Raw genomic sequence first — 23,263 nt, 5'->3', positions numbered from 1 at the left:
ATAAATGTACGCACTGAGCCCATATGGGAAAAAAACAAAAACACAAAACCACCACAGACAAAAAGTCTGTCTTTTTCTGACAGGCGACAGATGATGTTTACCTTGGTCTGTAGAATTGTCTTGTGGATCATGGCGTTCTCTCCTGGTGTGGGCGTGTGTGTTCTTGTGCAGTATAGATGGACAGCAGGGAGGTTCAGCAAATATTTATTAAGTGCCTGCTGTGCAGACTGGCTTGTGTTAGACTCCCAGGTGAATCTCAAAGCAGAGAAACACACTCAGGGAAATAACAGCCATGAGAAGCTGTGACCACGCTTCTCTCCCCTCATTTGAGGCGCGGTCTGCCCTCACCTGCTCTTGGTTTACAGACTCTACTGATTCCAGTCTTTGTAATCAGTTGTGTCCTTTCTTTGCACAGTATTTTTGCTTTAGAGCCCTAAAAGACAATGTGACCCACACCCATCTCCAGCAAATAAGAAGGAATCTCGCTCATCGGCAGCATGGTGTCACGGTGAGGGTTGTCGTCTGTATCAAGGGACCTCTCCTGATGGCCATTCTCTCTTGCTCTTTTTTCAGTCTTGCCAAATTAAGCAGAACTGTTTTTAAAAAGACTTTTGTGCTTCAAGATTTGTCCAGACTATCAACTCTAAAACCTTAGTTTGCATTTTCTTTCTCTCTCTCTCGCTTCTTTTTTTTTTTTTTTTGACAGAGTCTTTCTCTGTTGCCTGGGCTGGAGTGCAGTGGCGCGGTCTAAGCTCACTGCAACCTCTGCCTCCGAGGTTGAAGCGACTCTCCTGCCTCAGCCTCCCGAGTAGCTGGAATTACAGGCATGCGCCACTACACCTGGCTAATTTTTGTATTTGTAGTAGAGACGAGGTTTCACCACGTTGGCCAGGCTGGTCTCGAACTCCTGACTTCAGATGATCCGCCCGCCTCAGCCTCCCAAAGTGCTGGGATTACAGGCATGAGCCACTGTGCTCGGCCTCTTTAGCTTGCATTTTCTTTGGGAATCCATACCTACTGATAGAAAAACTCTTGTTTTTGCCTTGTTTGATCCCATTTTTAAAATCTGTTTGCTAAGAAAATGGATAGTTGACTCAAAGTTCAGGGACTGTGGATTTTAACCTTGACCTAGGGGATGTAGTGATACAAACACACTTTCTTTCTCTGCTTATCTGAGGCAGGGTGCTGTTCTGTCACCCAGGCTGTAGTGCAGTGGCTAACTGCAGCCTCAACCTCCCAGGCTCAGGTGATCCTCCTGCCTCAGCCTCCCAAGTAGTTGGGACTAGAGCTGTCAGCCACCACACCCAGCTAATTTTTGTATTTTTTGTAGAGACGGGGTCCCACTGTGTTGCCTAGGCTGGTCTCAAACTCCTGGGCTCAAGTGATCTGCCCACCTTAGCCTCTCAAAGTGCTGGGATTACAGGTGTGAGCCACTGTACCCAACCCAAATACACTTTATTTATTTATTTATTTATTTTTGAGACAGGGTCTTGCTCTGTCGCCCAGGCTGGAGTGCAGCTGCAGTGGTGCGATCTCGACTCACTGCACCCTCCGCCTCCCAAGTTCAAGCAGTTCTCGTGTCTCAGCCTCCCAAGTAGCTGGGATCACAGGATCACTTAAACTTTGTCACCTTAACCATTTTTAAGTGTACAGTTCCGTGGCATGTACATCCTCATTGTGCAGTCATCATCGCTGTTCATCTCTAGAACTTTTTCATCTTGCAAAACTGAAACTCTGAACCCATTTCCTCTTTCCTCAGCCCCTGGAAACCACCATTCTACTTTCTGTCTCTATAAACTTGATTATTCTAGAGACCTCATAGGTGTAATCATACAGTATTTGTCCTTTTGCAACTGGCTTATTTCACTTAGCATAATGTATACTTTTTAAAATGACTGCCTTTAAAAAAAAAAAAAAAAGGACAGGCCAGTTATTTTGTATATACAATTTATTTTTTATTGTAATAATTCTTTTTAGAGACAGAGTCTCGCTCTGTCATCCAGGCTAGAGTGCAGTGGTGCGATCATAGGTCATTGTAGCCTCATCCTCCTGGGCTCAAGAGAGTATCCTGCCTCAGCCTCCTGAGGAGCTGGGACTACAGGTGCACACCACCGTGCCTACCCTTGTAGAATGTTATTGTGGGGGTTTTGTTTGTTTTTGTTTTTGTTTCTGTGTTGGTTTTTTTTTGTTTGTTTTTTTTTTTTTTTTGTGGTTGTTTTGAGATGGAGTTTTGCTCTTGTTGCCCAGGCTGGAGTGCAATGGTGTGATCTTGGCTTACCACAACCTCCACCTCCTGGGTTTAAGTGATTCTCCTGCCTCAGCCTCCCAAGTAGCTGGGATTACAGGCATGTGCCACCATGCCCGGCTAATTTTGTATTTTTAGTAGAGACAGGGTTTCTCCATGTTGGTCAGGCTGATCTCAAACTCCTGAGAACTCAGGTGATCCGCCCACCTTGGCCTCCCAAAGTGCAGAGATTACAGCTGTGAGCCACCACACCCGGCCCAATGTTTTATGTTCTTGATTTATCTGATTGTTTCCTTTTGATATCATTTAATTTTCCTTTGGTCTACATGGTTCCTATAATCGTTACATCTAAGGACTTGTTTAGATTGAAATTAAACATTTATGCAAGACTACTTCATAGGTAGGAATATGCAATAAAATCAGTTTTAATTTCCAGAATGGCTTTCTGAAATGTCCTTGTCTTCTGTGAGATTAGGAATAGCTTCTTCATCTAGATTTCCATAGACTGGAAGAACCATCTTTTTGCCTTTTATGTTGGCCCAGAATAGCTCTATAGTTCAGCCATCATTAATTTGTATGCCCAATGTATGTTGGCTGCTCCTAACTGAGGTAATTCCTGCTTTGGGGGAGCTCACAGTCTGTTGGAGTAAGGATTCACTGTTTTACCTTTCATCTCAGTAAATTTCCATTTTCTTCCTACCGTGCTTTAGCTGCTGCACAGGTTCTGGAACCTCTGGCAGTCTCAGATTGAGGAGAAAAAGGAAAGAGAGCAGCTCCCCTTACTGCATGCTGCCTGGGACCACTACAGGTAGGGACTCTGGCTTCATCCCTGGCTCTCAGGGACTTTGTGGCTCTGACTTACTGTTTTCCCGGGGTAATCGCTTGCCCTTCTATGCGCTAGTGTGGCAGATTCAGAAAGGCCTGCTGGGGTGGAGGTCCTGCTGTAAACCATTTGTTCCTGAATCTGGGATTTTGGCTGATCAGATGGGAGATAGAATAAGCATATGTGCGTCAGTTCTTGGCCACCATAGTTGGGAGTATGTGCCTGGTCGCTCACTGCCTTGGTCCTACAGGCATCAATATGTTCCCAAGTTAGAATTCATGCATTACTAGTGTTAAAGAGAAGGGTCAGGGACATTTGTGACTCGGTCTTAAAGTGTGCAGGGAATGTTGTCAATATTTTAGAGCTAGTCGTTCAGTTAAAATAAATAAGAACACTACATTTCTGTGAGGAAAACTCAGAATGTATAGGGTGGAAAGTATAAAGGGAAAAATAAAAGTTGCCTGGTCCCCTCCCTACAAGGAAGAGTAAGATCTTACTCCGCAGCGCAAGGAAGTACGAACTTTCTTGCTGCCAGAAATGTTCAATACGTCCTCCCTTTCTTTGCTCTCCCCTTTCCCTCCCTGCACAGTATAATCAACTTATTTTGCATAGTTTAGGTCCAATTTTGAAGCATTTTTTAATGAGTTAGTGAGAATTCCCATAATTAACTGACTCATTTAGAGTTATCAAGACATATTATTCCAAACCCTGGTTTACAAAACCTAGTGTGAGAGGCAACATGTCACGGACCCCCAGGCTTCGGCCATGAAACCAGGAAGTTCAGGCTATCTAGGGGACTTCATACATATTTCCTAAACTCCAGAGCTACTGTGCTTTTGGTGGTCTCATTAGGTTTTACAAGAAAGTTGTCAACATTTTAGGCAATCCACAGTCCAGAATCAGAGGTTGACAGATTTTACATTAGATACCAGGTTCTTACTGCCCTCTCTCCTAGAGTGAAACTAATAAGTCCATGGGGTGCCTTTAACTCACAGGAAGTAACTATACCCCGATTTACCTGCCTTAAAACAAAGTTTTAAAAACGCGATGTTCTTCCTTTTGTTTCAGGATAGCACTGCTGTGCAAGTGTATCAAATTGTGGCTACAGTATACTCAGAAGAGGCGGTACAAGCAGGTATGGAGTACTTTTTAGCAGATTGCTCTCCTGCCTTACATTCTTGGACCCATTTGCTTTGGAAAGATTCTTGGAAAAGACCTATGCCAAGAAGTCTTGTCGTTCTTCTTTGGAAGACAGGGTGTTGAAAAAGCTCAAAGGCGGCAGGGTGTGGTGGCTCAAGCCTGTAATCGCAGCACTTTGGGAGGCCGAGACGGGTGGATCACGAGGTCAGGAGATCGAGACCAACCTGGCTAACACGGTGAAACCCCGTCTCTACTAAAAAATACAAAAAACTAACCGGGCGAGGTGGCGGGCGCCTGTAGTCCCAGCTACTCGGGGGGCTGAGGCAGGAGAATGGCGCAAACCCGGGAGGCGGAGCTTGCAGTGAGCTGAGATCCGGCCACTGCACTCCAGCCCGGCCGACAGAGCGAGACTCCGTCTCAAAAAAAAAAAAAAAAAAAAGGCTCAAAGGCATTTCTTCCAGTTTCCACCTCTGATAACTCCCATTTCTTATCTGCTATGAAAATGCAAGTTCTCTCTGAAAGTACTGAGCTCTTATCAGCGATTCACACCTTTACTGAAATTCTTTTAGTCTCTGAGTTAGCCAGCCCATCACCCAGTGGGACCTGCAAGAGATACACGGAGAGGTGCAGAGCGTAAGTGCTGCATCCCAGTACTAAACAGTGTGAGAGTCATGTACCCCGGAGGTGGAGGATGTGAGGTCAGGACCACAAATAAGTAAAGGCAGATTGAGAAAGATAGATTCATTCCATTTAAGAAACACTGAGCAACTGCTGTGCCTCAGACACTGCACTAAGCACTGAGGATACAACCGTGATATAAAGTCAACAAAATTCCTGCTCTCCCAGGGCTCATACTTTAGCACCAGGGTGACAAATAAGTGTGACCTTACAAGCTCATTCTGCCAATTGGGAGTACCTTCTGGAATGTTGAACTGAGAAGGATTTCAAGGCCATGTTGACACTCACTGGGAAAGGGTTCAATTGATGGTGTCTGCCCTTGTGAGAAGTGCCCCCTTTTTGGTCATCTCTGGAGTGTAACAGAGGAAGACACAAACCAAACTCCTCCCAGTTATTTTTATGCTGCCCACCCTACCCATACCTCCATCTTCTGCTGGAGTCTGAGAGGCGAATCTTTAAATTCACCTGTTAGCTAGTTCCCTATAGTTTGGGGATAGAATCCAAATTTTTAGCAAGGCCTACAAACTCCTTTGGGAGCCGGTCCCTGTCTGTTTCTCTCCCCTTTCCTGTTACCACTCTGTTCCTTCACAACTGCACTCTGACCGGTTAAGCTTCCAGTGGTTCCCTAAAGGTCCTCTGTGCTCTCCTGCTTATCTTGCTTATCTCTCCTGCTTCTCTTTGTACCTCCAGTTCTCAATTTCACACTCCTTTCCAGCTCAGATGTCACCTCCTCCCCAGGCCAGTCCACCTCCACCCCTACCCCTGAGGCATGGCTTTATCAGAATATTCATCTTGTGGTTGTTCACTGGCTTCTCTTTCCTCACAGGCTGTGAAGTCCTTTAGAGTACAGCCTGTCCCTTTTTCCTCCTTAGCCCGACACAGTGCTTGGCATGGGGTATGTGCTAATATTTGGATGAATGAATGCACAGACCAACAAATGAACCGCCGTTGATTTCTTCAGAGCTTTTTTCCAAGGATGATATCAATTGGTAGAGCTTGGATGCTATAGGGCATGGCCTCTTTTTGCGTCACTCTTGCCTCCCACACTTAGGAAATGCTAGAGTCACTGCATTCTTTGACATGCCTTTGGATTATGTTACTGGCTTTGAAAAGACATTGCCACTTGTTATCTTAAGTTCAAGTAATGCAAGTTCACCAGAATGTAGGAAAGCCTTTCAGAAAAAGACTGAGTGTCAGAGTTGAAAGGTTGTATTTATTCAAGGTGGAAAGCTGAGGGTCTCTTCTATTTCCTTCCTGGAAAACGAGCACTCCCCTTGACACAGGGACCCAACACTGGCAGCCAGTCTGGGGTCAGCATTTTCATCTCTCACGCTGATCTAGCATGGCCTGCTTTCAAAGTTATAGCAGGTCTGAAAAATAGGAAGAGCACTGCTTCGTCATTCCTAAACCTTTAGCTGACAATCTGAATATCACCTCTCAGTGTAGGTATCCCAGGAGCACGTCAGTTCTTTCTATTCTTAGACAAGATAAAAATATTATTTTCTGTGGGTTTCTTCCTTTTTAAAAAGTGACATACAGTCAGCCCTCTGTATCTGTGGGTTCCACATCCATGGATTCAACCAACCATGGAAAAAAATATTCAGAGGAAAAAAAGAATGGTTGTGTCTGTACTCAACATATGCAGACCTTTTTTTCTTGTCAGTAGTCCCTAAACAATATATAAACAATATAGTATAACAACTATTTACATAGCATTTACATCGTGTTAGGTATTATGAGTAATCTTGAGATGTATACAGGAGGATTGCCTAGGTTATATGCAGATGCCACATCAGTTTGTTGTTGTTGTTAGTTTTTTGTTTTGTTTTGTTTTTGAGACAGGTCTCACTTTGTCACCCAGGCTGGAGTACAGTGGCATGATCTTGGCTCACTGCAGCTTCACTCTCCCCAGGTTCAAGCGATTCTCCTGCCTCAGCCTCCCAAGTAGCTGGGACTACAGGTGCAAGCCACCATGCCCAGCTAATTTTTGTATTTTTTTGTAGAGGTGGGGTGTCGCTATGTTACCCAGGCTGGTCTCAAACTCCTGAGCTCTGCCTGCCTCGGTCTCCCAAACTGCTGGGAGTACAGACGTGAGCCACTGCACCTGGCCTGCTATACTAGTTTATGTAAGAGACTTGAGTATCCATGGATTTTGGTATCTGAGAGGGACCCTGGAACCAGTCCCCCACGAATACCAAAGGATGGTGCTCTGCAGAATGGCGAATTGTTTGCTCACTGTTGAAGCTGGGTGGTAGGGTCATAGGTATTCATTATACTGTCGGCTTCTACTTTTGCTTACATTTGAAAATGCCCATTAAAAAAAAAAAGAAAGAAAGAAAAGCAATGTGTAGACATTATAGAAAATTTAGGAAGTATAAAAAGACATAAAGAAGAAAAAATGAAACCATTCATGACATTTAATGGGTGAACCTGGTATTCCTCTATGGGGGTAGGAGTGTATGTACCCATCTATTCACATACATATACATATGCATACTGATCCAGTTATCTATTGCTGTGTAAAAAATCACCCCAAGTTCAGTGGTATAAGACAACAACCATTCTTTTATGCTTTATGGATTCTCAAAGATTGAGACAGAACATTATGGGAATGGTTGGTTTCTGCTCCAAAATCAGCCTCAGCTGAAAAGATTCTAATGGCAAGGGGTTAGAATCATCTAGAAGTTTCTTCATACGTCTCTAGATCCTGGACTTGAATGACTCAAAGACTGGGCTCAACTGGGAATGTTAGCCAAAGAGCCTGTATATGACCTCTTTGTGAGGCTTGGGCTTCCTTGCAGCATGGCGGCCTTGGGGTAGTCAGCCATCAGGGCTTCAAGATGAGTGTTCCAGGAACAAGTCAGAAGCTCTGTGGCTCTTTATATAGCCTCAGAACTAACATAGTGTCACTTTTACCATGCCCTATTGGTCAGAGCAGTCACTATCCCAGCCAGATGCAAGGGGAGGGAATATAGGTCACTTCTCAGTGAAGGAAGATGAAAGAATTTGCAGCCATGTTTTTAAAACCTCTACACGTGTTGGCCGGGTACAGTGGCTCACACCTGTAATCCCAGCACTTTGGGAGACCAAGGCAGGCGGATCGTGAGGTTAAGATATCAGGACCATTCTGGCCAACATGTTGAAACCCCGTCTCTACTAAAAAGTACAAAAAGTAGCTGGGTGTGGTGGCACATGCCTTGTAGTCCCAGGTACTTGGGAGACTGAGGCAGGAGAATCACTTGAACCCGGGAGGCAGAGGTTGCAGTGAGCTGAGATTGTGCCACTGCACTCCAGCCTGGCAACAGAGTGAATCTATCTCAAAAAAAAAAAAAAAAAAAAAAAGAAGAAAACCTCTACACATGCATATATGCTTTTTCCCCCAAAGTTTTGGATCATGGAGGCATATACAGTATATTCTTTTTTTTTTTTTTTTTTTTGAGGCGGAGTCTCGCTCTGTCGCCCAGGCTGGAGTGCAGTGGCCGGATCTCAGCTCACTGCAAGCTCCGCCTCCCGGGTTCACGCCATTCTCCTGCCTCAAGACTCCCGAGTAGCTGGGACTACAGGCGCCCGCCACCTCGCCCGGCTAGATTTTTGTATTTTTTAGTAGAGACGGGGTTTCACCGGGTTAGCCAGGATGGTCTTGATCTCCTGACCTCGTGATCCGCCCGTCTCGGCCTCCCAAAGTGCTGGGATTACAGGCTTGAGCCACCGCGCCCGGCCTACAGTATATTCTTACTTCCATTGTCTGTCTTACCTACTGATGTATCAGTAAAATAGTAGACTTTGATAATTACATAAATATGTATGACAAACACTATAAACAAAATGAAAAGATAAATATTATGGAGTTGGGAAATATTTAGATTTATAACACATGACAAAGGACTAATAAATTGTTTAGGTTTGAAAACCCCATACATATCAGTGAGTTGAATGCTAACAGACAGTGAAACAGGTAATGGGTATGAACACCTAAGTCATGGGGAAGAGAGAGAGAGAGAGTGTGTGTGTGTATGTATTTGTAGAAATGCTTAACCAATGTTTAAGTGAAAATTTTTCCACCTCTTTCATTTTTCTTCTAGCATATTGGCAAAGATAATAATTTTCATCTTTTTCTTATTTTTATTATGTAGGAAGCAATCCTCCCACAAGAGTGTGACCCTGAAAGGTCATATTTAAAAAAAAAAAAAAGTTAATTGCAATGGTCATTCTTTGTTTTGCTTCAGCGGCTACAGGCCAGAGCAGATGGTCATTTCCAGCAGAGAGCCCTGCCTGCTGCCTTCCACACATGGAAGAGACTCTGGCGATGGCGCCAGCAGGACAATGTCCTCAATGCAAGAGCAACACGTTTCCACAGGTATAGTGCTCAGCTCCTGTCTGCAGTGGGGCAGATGTCTCAAATCTAACTCTGCCAATCACGCAGCCCATTTGCTGTGCTTTTTCTGGCTTCCCAGACCCCAGGCCCTAGTACTAGTACTTCCTGGATTTTCAATAATGTGGGCTCATTGATTTCATCTAGCAGGAAAAGACAAGACAGTATTTCCCCTGGGAGATCTTTTGTCCATCTTTATTGCAAGGGCTTTCAAAACAGCCTGTTTCATCATTAGCCACAGAGAGCTCCATTAAAGCAGCCCATTAGCTTTCTGGATCAGAGCATGGTAGGACCTTGCATCACCTTGGCAGACATTCTTGAGTGTCATTTCCCCAAAACACTTCATTCCTGTTCTGCTAGACCTGGCTTTTTGAAGTCTTGAAATTATAGTCATCAACAAAACTACAAAGGTCGGGCCGGGCGCGTTGGCTCACGCCTGTAATCTCAGCACTTCAGAAGGCCAGGGCAGGCCGATCACAAGGTCAGGAGTTCAAGACCAACCTGGCCAACATGGTGAAACCCCATCTCTACTAAAGATACAAAAATTAGCCCGGAGTGGTGGCATATGCCTGTAATCTCAGCTACTTAGGAGGCTGAGGCAGGAGAATTGCTTGAACCCGGGAGGCAGAGGTTGCAGTGAGTCGAGATTGCGCCATTGCACTCTAGCCTGCGTAAGAGGGCAAGACTCCGTCTCAAAAAAAAAAAAAAATTAGAAAGCTCAAGGAGCAGAGCTACATCCTTTTAGTTCCCACAAGGGGCAAACTTGCCCACAGCGGGTTGTTAGTATGTGGTGGGACATAGTGAAGAAATTATTATTTATTTATTTTTGAGATGGAGTCTTGTCCTTTCACCCAGGCTGGTGTGCAATGGCATGATCTTAACTCACGGCAAATTTCACATCCTGGGTTCAACCAATTCTCCTGCCTCAGCCTCCCAAGTAGCTGTGATTACAGGTGTGCGCCACCATGCCCAGCTAATTTTTTGTATCTTTAGTAGAAACGGGATTTCACCATGTTGGCCAGGCTGGTCTCGAACTCCTGACCTTGTGATCCGCCCACCTTGGCCTCCCAAAGTGCTGGGATTACTGGCATGAGCCACCACGCCCGGTCTGTAATGAAGAAATTATTACTAACTGTATGTCTGCCACTGTGTTGGGCATTGTGTGATGGAAGACAGAAAACAAATACATAAACTCATTCTGCCCATGGCATCATTATCTTCATTAATAATTTCCTTTTCACAGCCATCCTGAGAGATCATGTTCAAAATGATAAGTGGTAGCACAGCTAGTAAGTGGCGCAGCCAGGGTTTAAATTCAAATCTCCAGTTCCAAAGTCCAGGTGCTTTCTTCTTGATCAAGAGGAAGAGCTTTTTGATGACTTTGTAGGAAATTTTTGTGAGGAGATAAGATTGACATACAAGAAACAACTGAGAACCAATTCAAGAGAATAGATCCATGTGTCCCCAGTCATGTCAGCCACAAGTTCTTCCAGCGCTCAGAGCTAGTGCCGAGGGAGGCTGAGCATGGAAGTATCTGGGAGAGGCTTCCTGTGAGTGAGAGGGTGAGGATGGTGGTTGGAGTGGGCAAGATGGGGAGGCCCAGACTGAAGGGATTGGGCTGACCCTATAGATAGATATTCAACAGATATTTGAGCAGGTGCATGGAACTAGTAAAGTGACAGTTTGGGAAATTACCTTAAGTTCAGTGTACTTTATCTTAGGACAGAGGGGTGAGATGGAGGGGCATGCATTGGGAGACGTTGCAGTCATCTTAAATCTGGAGAATTTCAGGCCAGGTGCGGTGGCTTGTGCCTGTAATCACAGCGCTTTGGGAGGCTGAGGTGGGTGGATCATTGGAGGTCAGGAGTTTGAGACCAGCCTGGCCAACATGGTGAAACCCTGTCTCTACTAAAAATATAAAAATTAGCAGGGCGTGGTGGCGCGTGCTTGTAATCCCAGCTACTCTGGAGGCTGAGGCTCGAGAATTGCTTTGACCCAGGAGGCAGAGGTTACAGTGAGTTGAGGTGGCGCCACTGCACTCCAGCTTTGGACGACAGAGAGAGACTCCATCTCGAAATAAATAAATAAATAAATAAATAAATAAATAAATAAATAAATAAATTGTCTGTCCATCTATCCATCTGGAGGGTTTTGAATGCTAGTTTGAGATTAGCCAAAACTCTGGGTTCCTTAGCATGAAGTCCAGGGAGATGGTTTTAGGTGGTGGCCACGGAGAATAGAGGGTGATGAAAGGACAACTCTTGTCTCTTCCAGCTTCTGCAGACAGAGCAGCTTTGCCTTTACCTAGGTCCTATATTGTGGGCTGGTATAAGATTCCTTCAAAAAATGGCTGGCTTCAGGCTGGACGCGGTGGCTCACACCTGTAATCCCAGTACTTTGGGAAGCTGAGGCAGGCAGATCACCTGAGGTCAGAAGTTCGAGACCAGTCTGACCAACATCGCAAAACCCCATCTCTACTAAAAATACAAAAATTGGCCCGGTGTGGTGGCGCACATCCCAGCTACTCGGGAGGCTGAGGCAGGAGAATCACTTGAACCTAGGAGATGGAGGTTGCAGTGAGCCAAGATCACACTGCTGCACTCCAGCCTGGGCAACAGAGCAAGATTCCATCTCAAAAAAAAATGGCTTCAGTACTTAAAACACACACACACAGTACCCCTTTGTTTTTTTACTAACAAGTAGCCATGCTTGGTTCTCTTCTTTTTTTGTATTTTGTATGCTGTGAGAACCAAAAATTAAAAGTACCTTCAAAATAGCCAAGAGGAGCCTTTAAGGGCTGTTTGCTAGGGAGCAGTTTTGGGTGGTTTTAGAGCTATCACTCTGGAGGAAAAGGGCGGAGGGTGATGTGGAGACGGGATAGCCAGGAGGCTTGCAGGACGGTGTGGGCCTGATCTAGATTTTTACCTGTTTTGGCTTGGTTGGACCTTTTTGCGAAACTTGGTTTTTCAGATTCCTGTTTTCCTTGTTCATGAGCAGAGTGACTGAGAGTCTGGCTTAGAAGCTGGACAAGCCTGAGTTCCGACCTATGCTCTGTTACTTGCCAGCTCTGTGACCCTGGACAAGTCAGTGTGTCTCTGAGCTTCAGTGTCCTCGAATGTAAAATTGAGATGATGTGGCCATAGTCTCTATCTCATATGGTTGTCATGAAAATGAAATGGGATAATACATGTAAAATACAAGCCAAGGGCCTGGCACAAAAATATGAACTATCCCCCTGGCCCCTGGAGTTGGTTTAATTTGTGACTCTCATGGTAAGTACGTGTTCAGAGGATTGGTTTGGAGTTTAGCAAATTAAAGTTCCAAATAAATATGTATCTTTGATATTCTTAGGGTATTTTTTAATGTTTTAGGAATATAGGCAGATTTTATGATGGAATCTCATGAATTATGGCTAAAAGTAATTTTTTATTTGTAAAATTTATATGTAAATTTTAAAACTATATATTTTAAAGCTATATGAAATTTATAACCCTCCAGTGAAAGGTACTGAGAATGAGACAAAACTGGTTTGTCTTTTATTTTAATTGAGATAAAATGTATATACAGTGAAAGGCACAAATTTTAAATAAAATTTGATGAGTTTTCATAATTTTTTTTTTTATTTTTAGTTTTTGAGACGGAGTCTCACTGTGTCACCCAGGCTGGAGTGCAGTGGTGCGATCTCGGCTCGCTGCAAGCTCCACCTTCTGGGTTCATGCCATTCTCCAGCCTCAGCCTCCCGAGTAGCTGGGACTACAGGCGCCCACCACCACGCCTGGCTAATTTTTTGTATTTTTTTTTTTTTAGTAGAGACAGGGTTTCACCGTGTTAGCCAGGATGGTCTCAATCTCCTGACCTCGTGATCCGCCTGCCTTGGCCTCCGAAAGAGATGGGATTACAGGCGTGAACCACCATGCCTGGCCGAGTTTTCGTAATTTATATACCTATATAATCAACACTCCAGTCAAGATATAGAACATTTCTATTACCCTAGAAGGTTCCTTCACGTCCCTCCAGTCAGTCTCTACCCTGCATAGGTAACCGGTGTTCTGATTTCAGTCATCATCGGTTGGTTTTGCATGTTTTTTTTTTGTTTGTTTTGTTTTGTTTTGTTTTCAGATGGAGTATCGTTCTTGCTGCCCAGGCTGGAGTGCAATGGCGCGATCTTGGCTCGCTGTAACCTCTGCTTCCCAGGTTCAAGCGATTCTTGTGCCTCAGCCTCCTGAGTAGCTGGGACTACAGGCGCCCGCCACCACGCCTGGCTAATTTTTTGTATTTTTAGTAGAGACGGGGTTTCACCATGTTGGCCAGGCAGGTCTTGAACTCCTGACCTCAGGTAATCCACCCTCTTTGACCTCCCAGGGTGCTGGAATTACAGGCATGAGCCACCACGCTCGGCTGAATATATATATATTTTTTTTTGGTGAGCAGAAGTGTTTGATTTCTGTTGGGTTAATAAGTCCAACTGATCTTTTTTTTTTTTTTTTTTTGAGATGGAGTCTCACTCTGTTGCCCAGGCTGGAGTGCAGTGGCGCAATCTCAGCTCACTGCAACCTCCGCCTCCCAGGTTCAAGCACTTCTCCTGCCTCAGCCTCCTGAGTAGCTGGGATTACAAATGCACAGCACCACGCCCAGCTAATTTTTGTAGAGACAGGATTTCACCATGTTCGTCAGGCTGGTCTCGAACTCCTGACCTCATGATCTGCCCACCTCAGCCTCCCAAAGTGCTGGGATTACCGGTGTGACCTACCACGCCTGGCCCAATTTATCCTTTTTTTTATGCTTAGTGATTTTAGGGTCCTCCCTAAGAAATATTTGCTACTGTAAGATCTGAAAAGATATTTTCCTATATTTTATCTGCAAGCTTTAAGTTTTAGCATTTGCATTTAGGTCAATGATTATCTTGAATTTTTTTCTATGTATGGTATGATGTAGGAGTCAAGGTTTATTTTTTTCTGTGTTTATCAGGTTTTTCCAGCACCATTTGTTGAAACGCCTTTTTTTTTTTTTTTTTGAGATGGAGTCTTGCTGTGTTGCCAGGCTGGAGTGCAGTGGCAGTGGTGCGATCTCGCCTCACTGCAACCTCTGCCTCCCAGGTTTAAGCGATTCTTCTGCCTCAGCCTCCCAAGTAGCTGGGACTATAGGCACGCACCACCACGCCCAGCTAATTTTTGTATTTTTAGTAGAGACAGGGTTTCACCGTGTTGACCAGGATGGTCTCGATCTCTTGACCTCGTGATCGACCCACCTCCGCCTCCCAAAGTACTGGAATTACAGGTGTGAGCCACCATGCTTGGCCAAAAAGACTTTATTCTCTCATTGAGTTGTTTGGTTCATTTATATTTAATGTAATCACTGATATGGTTGGGCTGATGTCTACATCTGTTTTTTGTTTCTCTCTTCCTTTTTTTTCCTTTTTTTTCTAAGATAGAGTCTTACTCTGTCGCCAGGCTGGAGTGCAATGGCGCGATCTTGACTCACTGAAACCTCCACCTCCTGGGTTCAAGTGATTCCCCTGCCTCAGCCTCCTGAGTAGCTGGGACTACAGGCATGCACCACCATGCCCAGCTATTTTTTTGTATTTTATTAGAGACAGGGTTTCACCATGTTGGCCAGGATGGGCTCAGTCTCCTGAGCTCATGATCCACCCGCCTCAGCCTCCCAAAGTGCTGGGATTACAGGGATGAGCCACTGCGCCCAGCCTTTTTTCTGCCTTTTTAAGGGTTCATTTAAATTTTTTAGTATTGTATTTCCTGCATCAACTTTTTAGCTCTGTATTATTTGTAGTTTTTAGATTGTTTTAGGAATTACAGTGTGCATCCTTATTACAGCTGTTTGTATGTATGTATCTCTCTGTTTGTCTGTCTATGTATCTATCTGTTTATGTTTTAGAGACAGGAGCTTGTCCTGTCACCCAGGCTGGGGTGCAGTGGCACAGTTTTGGCTCACTGCAGCCTCTTCCTCCTGGGCTAAAGTGATACACCCACCTCAGCCTCCCAAGCAGCTGGGACTACAGATGTGTGCCGCCATACCAAACTAATTTTTTTTTCTAATTTTTGTAGAGAAAGGGTCTCACTATGTCGCCCAGGCTAGTCTCAAACTCCTGGGCTCAAGTGATCCTCCTGCCATGGCCTCTTACTGTTCTGGGATTATAGGTGTGAGCCACCATGCCTGGCCCAGTTCTGTTTAGAATTAATATACCATTTCATGTTTAGTGCAAGAACATAAAACAATAAAATTCTATTTTGTTCCCATCCTTGATGATATTATTATTTTTAGAAATAAACATTGTGGGGTCTCATTATGTTGTCCAGGCTGGTCTTGAACTTCTGGGCTCAAGACATCCCCCTGCCTCAGCCTTTCAAAGTGCTGGGATTACAGGAGTGAGCCACCACCCCCAACCAGTGGTACTTTTTGTCATACATTTTATTTCTAATGATTGATTGTAGAGACGAGGTCTCACTATGTTGCCCAGGCTGGTTTTGAACTCCTGAGTTCAAGCACTCCTCCTGCCTCTGTCTCCTGAAGTGTTAGGGTTACAGGCATGAGCCACCATGCACACAGCCTACAACGTTACAATTTTTGCTTTAAATAACCAGTAGTCTTTTTATAAATCGAGAAGGAAAAAATGCAGCCTTTTACATTTACCCACATATTTTCCCTTTCCAGTGTTCCTTGTGTCTTCCTATACATTTGAATGTTCATCTGTATCATTTCCCTTCAGCCTAAAGATGATCTTTTAGTGTTTTTATACTAAGGTCAACTGGGGTCGAACGATCTCAGCTTCTGTGTCTGGTCTCTCAACTCTGGCTGGGCCAGAGCTCCATCTTACAACCCTGTCCAGCTTCTCCTGTCTCTGTTCTCCTCTTGGCCCTGCATGGTCACTCTCTGCCAGGCCTCCAGGAGTCTGCACGTGTGGCCCTCATCTGAGGACCTGGGACAATCTCAGTGAAATTTTGGGTACTTCGCTATGTTCGGCTGTCTCCTTTCTAGTACCCTGCCCCCAAATTCCAGCCCCTCTGGCAGTCATGAACTCCAGTCTTTGCCTCCTCAGCTCACTGAGGCTGAGGGAGGCTCTGCTTAGCCTCCCTTCCTCTCACTGTTTAGAAGGTGCCCCCAGGCAGAAAGTCTGGGCAGCCTCGGGGCTCACCTTGCCTGTGTCTTGTCTTTTCAGCACCAAAATCTACACTTACTGTCCAGCGCCTGAAGACAGTTGCCACATATGTTTTGCCTAGTTTTGTCATATATGGCCAGAGGGTAGGTCCAAGACCAGTGACTGTGTTCTTCCTGGAAGTGGAATCTTTGCTTTAAGTGATGTGTCTTGTGTGTTAAACGTCAGGGGAGCGAGATCCCGCAGTGCTGAACACGGATCCGATGGCTCCACCAGCATGGCGCTCCTAGTGACTTTTGATCAATTATCCCAGCACTGCTGTTGCAGGATTTGATGTTGTTAATGGTGATCTGGTAGGCCTAGGCAGAGATGACAAAACAGTGGTTCCCAAACCTTTCTACTTTCCTAATTCACCTGGAACACTTGTTTAAAATACAATTTCCTGGGACCCCTGTCCGCCTTGCTCAGTCAGCCTTAGGGGTCTGCCCCTTGTTTTTCAACAGGTCCCCAAAGGATTGGTCAGTGTGCACTGGAAAGGGCTCCACAAACAATCCTTTATCAGTGTTGTTAAGTCAATATAGAATTAATGAAGACCTGAGGTCTCAGGGTCAGACTGTTTTTCGTACGGGGTGAAGGCTTGGCTGATACCAGAAATAACTTGGAAAATGTTGGCCTTTTTAAAAGTTTGTGGTTTTTTGGCTGTCTGCTTTCCTTCCCTTTCTCTTTGTGTTGTTTTCTCCCTCATCTAAGTTTATTCACCTCTTTTTTTCAGAGACAGGGTCTCACTCTGTTGCCCAGGCTGGAGTGGAGTGGCATGATCATAGTTCACCACAGCCTCAAACTCCTGGGCTCAGGCGATCCTCCCACCTCAGCCTCCCAGGTAGTTGGGACTACAGGCACACACTATCACACCCAGCAATTTTTAAATTTTTTTGTAGAGATGGAGTCTTGCTATGTTGCCCAGGCTGGTCTTGGCCTCCAGCGATCCTCCTGCCTTGGCCTCCCAAAGTATTAAGATTACAGACATGGGCCACTGTGCCCAGCCACTTAACTCACCTCTTATACAATAGCATGGTATAAAAGGAAAAATCCAATTATTTGGAACTTCTAGTTCTGTTTGGGTTAATTTTTGGTTTTGTTAAGTGCTTTACATTCTTCCTTGTTTTTTAGGGAGACATTGGAGAAGCAAGTATTTTCTATATGGAGGCAGAAGACGTTTCAGCATCAAGAAAACCGCCTGGCAGAGAGAATGGTTAGTGGCTGCCCCTGAGGAGATGTGTGGATGGGCAGGATCTGATTCAAGCCATTGCACTCATGGCCTTCCCTCCTCAGGAAGTTGCTCGGACCTCACTGGAGGGCTCCTGCCTGTGACTCTTGAGGCAGGGCAGGCTCTGGGGCATCTGTCCTTTCTCAGTGGAGCCTACAGACAGCTTCTGGGCTGTACCGCATTCTGACGTCCATTCCTTTTGCCTTAGTCATTATTTGTGGCCTGTAAATTCTTTCCTGGCTTCTGTGCCTCTCTCCTACTTGACTTATTCTGTTCTCTCCTTCCTGTCCTGCCTCAGGCCATCCTCCACGCAGAGCGACAGCTTCTGCATAGGTCTTGGTTCACGTGGCACCAGCAGGCAGCAGCACGTCACCAGGAGCAGGAGTGGCAAACAGCAGCCTGTGCCCACCACCGCCATGGGCGGCTCAGGAAAGTTTTCTGCCTCTGGAGGGAAAGTGCCCAAGGGCTCAGAGCAGAGTGAGTGGCCAGTTCTGCCTTAAAAGCCTTTCTATCCCAGGCCAGCTTTGATTGTACTAGCAGCACCATCTGCTGCAAGTGCCTGTCCGGAGGATTGCTTTACCCCAGACTCTGGTTGTAAGTTCTGGAAGTTCAACCTAAAAGAGTCTAACTAAAACTAGGTTGGCTGGGCGCAGTGGCTCACACCTGTAATCCCAGCACTTCAGGAGGCTGAGGTGGGCGGATCACCAGAGGTCAGGAGTTCGAGACCTGCCTGACCAACATGGAAAAACCCTGTCTCTACTAAAAATACAGTTAGTCAGGCGTGGTGCTGCATGCCTATAGTCCCAGCTACTCGGGAAACTGAGGTAGGAGAATCACTTGAACCTGGGAGGTGGAGGTTATGATGAGCCAAGATCGCACCATTCTACTCTAGCCTGGGCAACAAGAGCGAAACTCCGTCTCAAAAAAAAAAAAAGGATTGTAACAGCAGGACCTTGGGGTACCTCATGGAACTCACAGCCTCAGGAATTTGGCTGGGCATAGAAGTTCTCAGTGGATCGGGGAGGTCCTGCTCATTGGCCACATCCTGCTTACACTTGGGGCCCATTCGAAGTGACCATAGCCAGGTTGGGAGGCCGAGGCAGGTGGATCACTTGAGCTGATGAATTCAAGACCAGCCTGGCCAACATGGCAAAACCCCATCTCTACTAAAAATACAAAAATTAGCCAGGCATGGTGGCACAAGCCTGGAATCCCAGTTACTCAGGAGAGTGAAGCCTGAAAATTGCGTGAACCCAGCAGACAAAGGTGGCAGTGAACCGAGATGGCACCGCTACACTCCAGCCTGGGCAACAGAGCGAGACTCTAAACAAACAGAAGTGGCCATAGCAGGGAATACACCGATGGGCCCATGCTGTGATAGCTGACCGCTGCAGATAAGGGATAGGGACCAGCAGCTGTGGCCAGTGGGTGAGCTATGGCAGTTTTTAACCACACCACGTAGTTAGAGAGAGGAGGGTGGGCAGCCCATTTGTCCGCTGCAGGGGCTGTCCTGCTTTGGGGCCTTTCAGTATCCACTGTGTGTTCTGAGGATCTCACTCCCTGTCAGACTCTGACCAGGTTTAACCACTTTCTCAGTCGGGGGCTTCACACCTGCACATGGGAGCTTCAGTGGCACTTGAAGCCCTGGGAAGTAGGCCAACATGTGATCATGTTTTCTGAGAGTGCAAGTTCTTTGGCAGCTCTTCAGAGAGGGTCTCTGCTCCCCCCAAAACTTAACCAGTAGGGCCATGGACTGTGAGGAGGAGCCCGTAGAGGGTGCCCTTGCTGGGTGGGGGCTGCGGCACTGAGCGCTGCCATCTCCCCACAGGAGGACGGGCAGGGTGCGGGCAGCAGAATTCCACGTGGCCCAGCTCCTGCGCCGGGCCTGGAGCCAGTGGAGGGAGGTAAGTCTTTGTGGCGAGTGCCACCCGTGTATGACTTTTGGACAGGTGGGCTGTGTGTCAGTGGGACTCAGGCGACGTATGGGCCACGCCGCCTACCTCTGAGCTGAAGGAAGAGAACAGGCAGCACATAAAGTGTTAACTCAGTTTTATGAGATGATTGGCTGAAAATTTTGTGTTCTTTCAGATACTAGGCTGTTCTTGAACTTACTGCGTCTAAAATTCCTGATCTAACCATTTACAGGAGTCCTACTGAGTGTAAAAAACGTTTAAACTCACAATTGAGCATTTACTGCAAATCAAGCACTTGCCTCATCCAGTCATCACAGAACCCCTACGAAGCGCATATTTATAGATGGGGCCAGAGAGGTTAAGTCGTTTACACTCACACAGATGACATATAAAATGGAGGCAAAGCAGGAAACCACCCCCACCTCAGACCCCAGCCCACGGTGGCCACTTTCTCCTCTGTCTGCAGTGCCTGGCGGTGCGGGGGGCGGAGCGGCGGAAGCTGATGCGAGCAGATCTGCACCACCAGCAGAGAGTGCGGCACAGGGCGCTGCAGGCGTGGGTGGTAGGAGCTGCTGCTTCCCTCCTGGTCTCCGTGCTGTGGGGACCGGGGAGGTTTCTGGAGACTTTGTTTCCCTTCTTTGTTCTTCCTTTCCCGCCCAGAACAGAGTAATGGGACACACCTCAAACCAAGCAAGTGCCCCAGACAGCGGGCCTTAGGCCACAGGGTTCTTTGATTCTTGCTTGGCCAAGTGGAACCAGGTGCTGTCGGTGGGTACCAGCCTTGTAGTGAAAGCAGCTCCTGGCCCTGGAGGCCCATGGTTTGACTTAGCAGGTGAGGGCCTGTGAGACACTTTCTCGCTGTCGTCTGGGAGGGTCTGCTGGCCCTGGGACCAGGGGCTGTAGGCCTCTCCCTGCCGTTTTTGAGTGCTCTGGGCATGGCAGCCTTGTGGTAGATGCACCTCCGAGACCTGCCTAAACAGGGAGAAGTGTGGGCCCAAGGGCAGCCTCAGTCTTCCTTGTCCCCTACAGACTTACCAGGGCAGGGTACGGAGCATCCTCCAGGAGGTGGCAGCCAGGGAGAGCCAGCACAACAGGCAGCTGCTGCGGTGAGTCTCCCGGGCGCCTCCCAGGCTCTGACTGGGGAACGAGGAACGCACTCCAAACCCCAGCCCTTTAGGGAGTCCTGCCGAGGGCCAGGTGGGGGATGATCCCAGGTTCCTAGTAGCTAATACCATGGTCTTGGCTTTTCCACTTCACTCATGGGTTCGCCTTCATTTGTCTTAAGCCCCTGCTGTGTGCGGGGCGGGACCTTGGAAAGCAGCTGTCACCTGCATGCCTTAAAGGCCACTTGTTTCCTCCCTGCTTTACACTGCAAGGTGCAGCTTTGCAAGGCACCTTGTCGCCGCCTCCACTCCAGAGGCTGCAGCGGCTCCCTTTCCTGTCAGTTTCCAGGCAGTGCCCTTCCAGCTTGCTCTGCAAGCCTGTCACTGACTCTCCAGAGTCACCTCTGGGCCCTGTCAGACCATCTGCACGGCTCACCCCTGTGGAGGGCGCTTCTGCAGCTTCTACCACCTCTTTCTAAGCCAGACTCGAACCTCACTCCTTCCCAGCAGTCCTCCCACATGCCCCTCTTTCATTTCCTGCCTTTGTATTTGTTCAGCACATGATATTCCTGGTGGCCTGTGGGCAGTGGGTCTCGTGGACTTTCAACGCCTCCATCCTTAGCTGGGCACAGTGGCTCACGCCTGTAATCCCAGCACTTTAGGAGGCCGTTTGAGACCAGGAGTTCCAGACCAGCCTGGGCAACACAGCGAGACCTTGTCTCTACTGAATATAAAAAGATTAGCTAGGCATGGTCATGTATGCCTGTGGTTCAGCAACTTGGGAAGCTTAGGTGGGAGGGTCACTTGAGCCCTGAAGGTCAAGGCCGCAGTGAGCCGTGATCATGCCACTGCACTCCAGTCTGGGCGATGGAGTGAGACCCTGCCTCTAAAAAGTAAATAAAATAAACGCCTCCATCCCTCATACGGGGTCCCATAGAGCGCCCATCCCGCTCTTGAGACAGGGCGGAATAAGCGAGAACTCCCCGAGCTAACTCAGCAGCAGGCTGCGGCACAGGCAGCCTTCCGGGTTCCCCGTCTCCCCACACTGCTCTCAGCAGCAGGCTGCGGCACAGGCAGCCTTCCGGGTTCCCCGTCTCCCCACACTGCTCTCAGCAGCAGGCTGCGGCACAGGCAGCCTTCCGGGTTCCATCTCCCCACACTGCTCTCATCACAGTGTGAGTCACCTGTGTTGCCACTGTCTGGTTATGCCCTGTTATCCCCGTAGCACCTGGAGTTGGGTCTCCAGCAGTGCTGGGTCCCTCGTGCATTCTTGGTGCCCAGCCCAGAGCAGCTGCTCAGTAGCCATTTGTTGGACATAGACGTGCACGTAAACATGGGTTGGTGAAACAGACATTCTTAGGTGTAGAGTCCGTGACTCGGGAGTAGGGGAAGAAGTAGGAATGATTCACAGAAGCCTCCCTTCTCTCTCCATCCTGGTGTCATCTGCCCTCCCCGCACCCATGCACCTGCAGAGGGGCATTGCGTCGCTGGAAGGAGAACACCATGGCCCGAGTGGATGAAGCCAAAAAAACCTTTCAAGCAAGTGCTCATTACAGAAGGACCATATGTTCCAAGGTGAGGTATAAGGAGGCAAGCTGGTCACCCAGGAGAGTTGGGGACTATGTTCTGGTGAGGGCGTGGGATGTAGGGGGTGGTGCCAGAGATTTGAACTGAATAAGGAACCTAGAAATGGGTAACTTTCCTCCAGCACACACACAAACACCCATGTGGGCACATGTTGAGTTTTTTACTGAATTACAAACCAATATGCATTAAAATAGAAACATAACACATCATAAGTGAACTAGTTCTTATCAGAACCAGTATTTTTTTTTTTTTTTTTTTTTTTTTGAGACAGTCTCACTCTGTCACCCAGGCTAGAGTGCAGTGGTGTCATCTCAGCTCACTGCAACCTCCAATCCCCCAGGTTCAAGAGATTTCTCCTGCCTCAATCTCCCGAGTAGCTGGAACTACAGGCGTGTGCCACCATGCCCGCCTAATTTTTGTATTTTTAATAGAGATGGGTTTTCACCATGTTGGCTAGGCTGGTCTTGAACTGCTGACCTCAGGTGATCCACTGCCTCAGCCTCCCAAAGCGCTGGGATTACAGGCACTTTGAATCCAGGAGGTGCAGTGAGCCAAGGTTGCACCACTGCACTCCAGCCTGGACAAGAGCAAGATTGTCTCAAAAAAAAAAAAAAGAAGAAGAAGAAGAAAAACTCCGGAGCTAGCCTGTGCCTCCCTTCCCCTGGAAGAGGAACACAGGAGTCTTTGCTTGGCTCCAGAGCTTGAAGAGGAGGCCTTTTTGGTGGGAATGGAGTTCATGACGCTTGTGGAGCAGGCACCAGGCATCCCCTGGGCACGTGTTTTGTGATTGTGATTTTGTAGGCATCACTCATACAGAAGAATGTATACAATGTATGTGTGTTCCATTTACTAAACAGTAATAGAAGCCAGGCTCCATGGCTCACGCTTGTAATCCCAGCACTTGAGGAGACTGAGTCAGGTGGATCACTTGAGGTCAGGAGTTTGAGACCAACCTGGCCAACATGGAGAAACCCCATCCCTACTAAAAATACAGAAATTAGCCAGGCATGGTGGCGCGTGCCTG

General features: G+C 47.1%; 1 protein-coding gene across 25 annotated transcripts in view; it reads left to right on the top strand.

Annotated features, from left to right (window-relative positions):
* SFI1 (SFI1 centrin binding protein) overlaps nucleotides 1-23,263 on the top strand; it is a 113,415-nt gene that overhangs the window by 79,200 nt on the left and 10,952 nt on the right. For 24 of the 25 annotated variants that reach the window (XR_012089479.1, XR_012089482.1, XR_012089480.1 and 21 more), the window contains 10 exons: nucleotides 416-508; nucleotides 2,956-3,053; nucleotides 4,137-4,203; nucleotides 9,113-9,243; nucleotides 17,540-17,621; nucleotides 17,935-18,113; nucleotides 19,465-19,540; nucleotides 20,016-20,111; nucleotides 20,579-20,655; nucleotides 22,125-22,227. Coding sequence is in view for 21 of the 25 variants with exons in the window: in XM_073006797.1 (XP_072862898.1) it covers nucleotides 416-508; nucleotides 2,956-3,053; nucleotides 4,137-4,203; nucleotides 9,113-9,243; nucleotides 17,540-17,621; nucleotides 17,935-18,113; nucleotides 19,465-19,540; nucleotides 20,016-20,111; nucleotides 20,579-20,655; nucleotides 22,125-22,227 (1,002 nt within the window). In the remaining 4 variants the exon portion in view is untranslated. The remainder of the gene's footprint in view (nucleotides 1-415; nucleotides 509-2,955; nucleotides 3,054-4,136; nucleotides 4,204-9,112; nucleotides 9,244-17,539; nucleotides 17,622-17,934; nucleotides 18,114-19,464; nucleotides 19,541-20,015; nucleotides 20,112-20,578; nucleotides 20,656-22,124; nucleotides 22,228-23,263) is intronic. The other variant, XM_073006799.1, reaches the window with a different exon arrangement.

The sequence above is a fragment of the Chlorocebus sabaeus genome, chromosome 19 (genome assembly GCF_047675955.1).
Source record: "Chlorocebus sabaeus isolate Y175 chromosome 19, mChlSab1.0.hap1, whole genome shotgun sequence".
Classification (NCBI taxonomy): domain Eukaryota; kingdom Metazoa; phylum Chordata; class Mammalia; order Primates; family Cercopithecidae; genus Chlorocebus; species Chlorocebus sabaeus.
The sequence above is the reverse complement of the archived record's forward strand: the minus strand, read 5'-3'. Positions and strand labels throughout refer to the sequence as shown.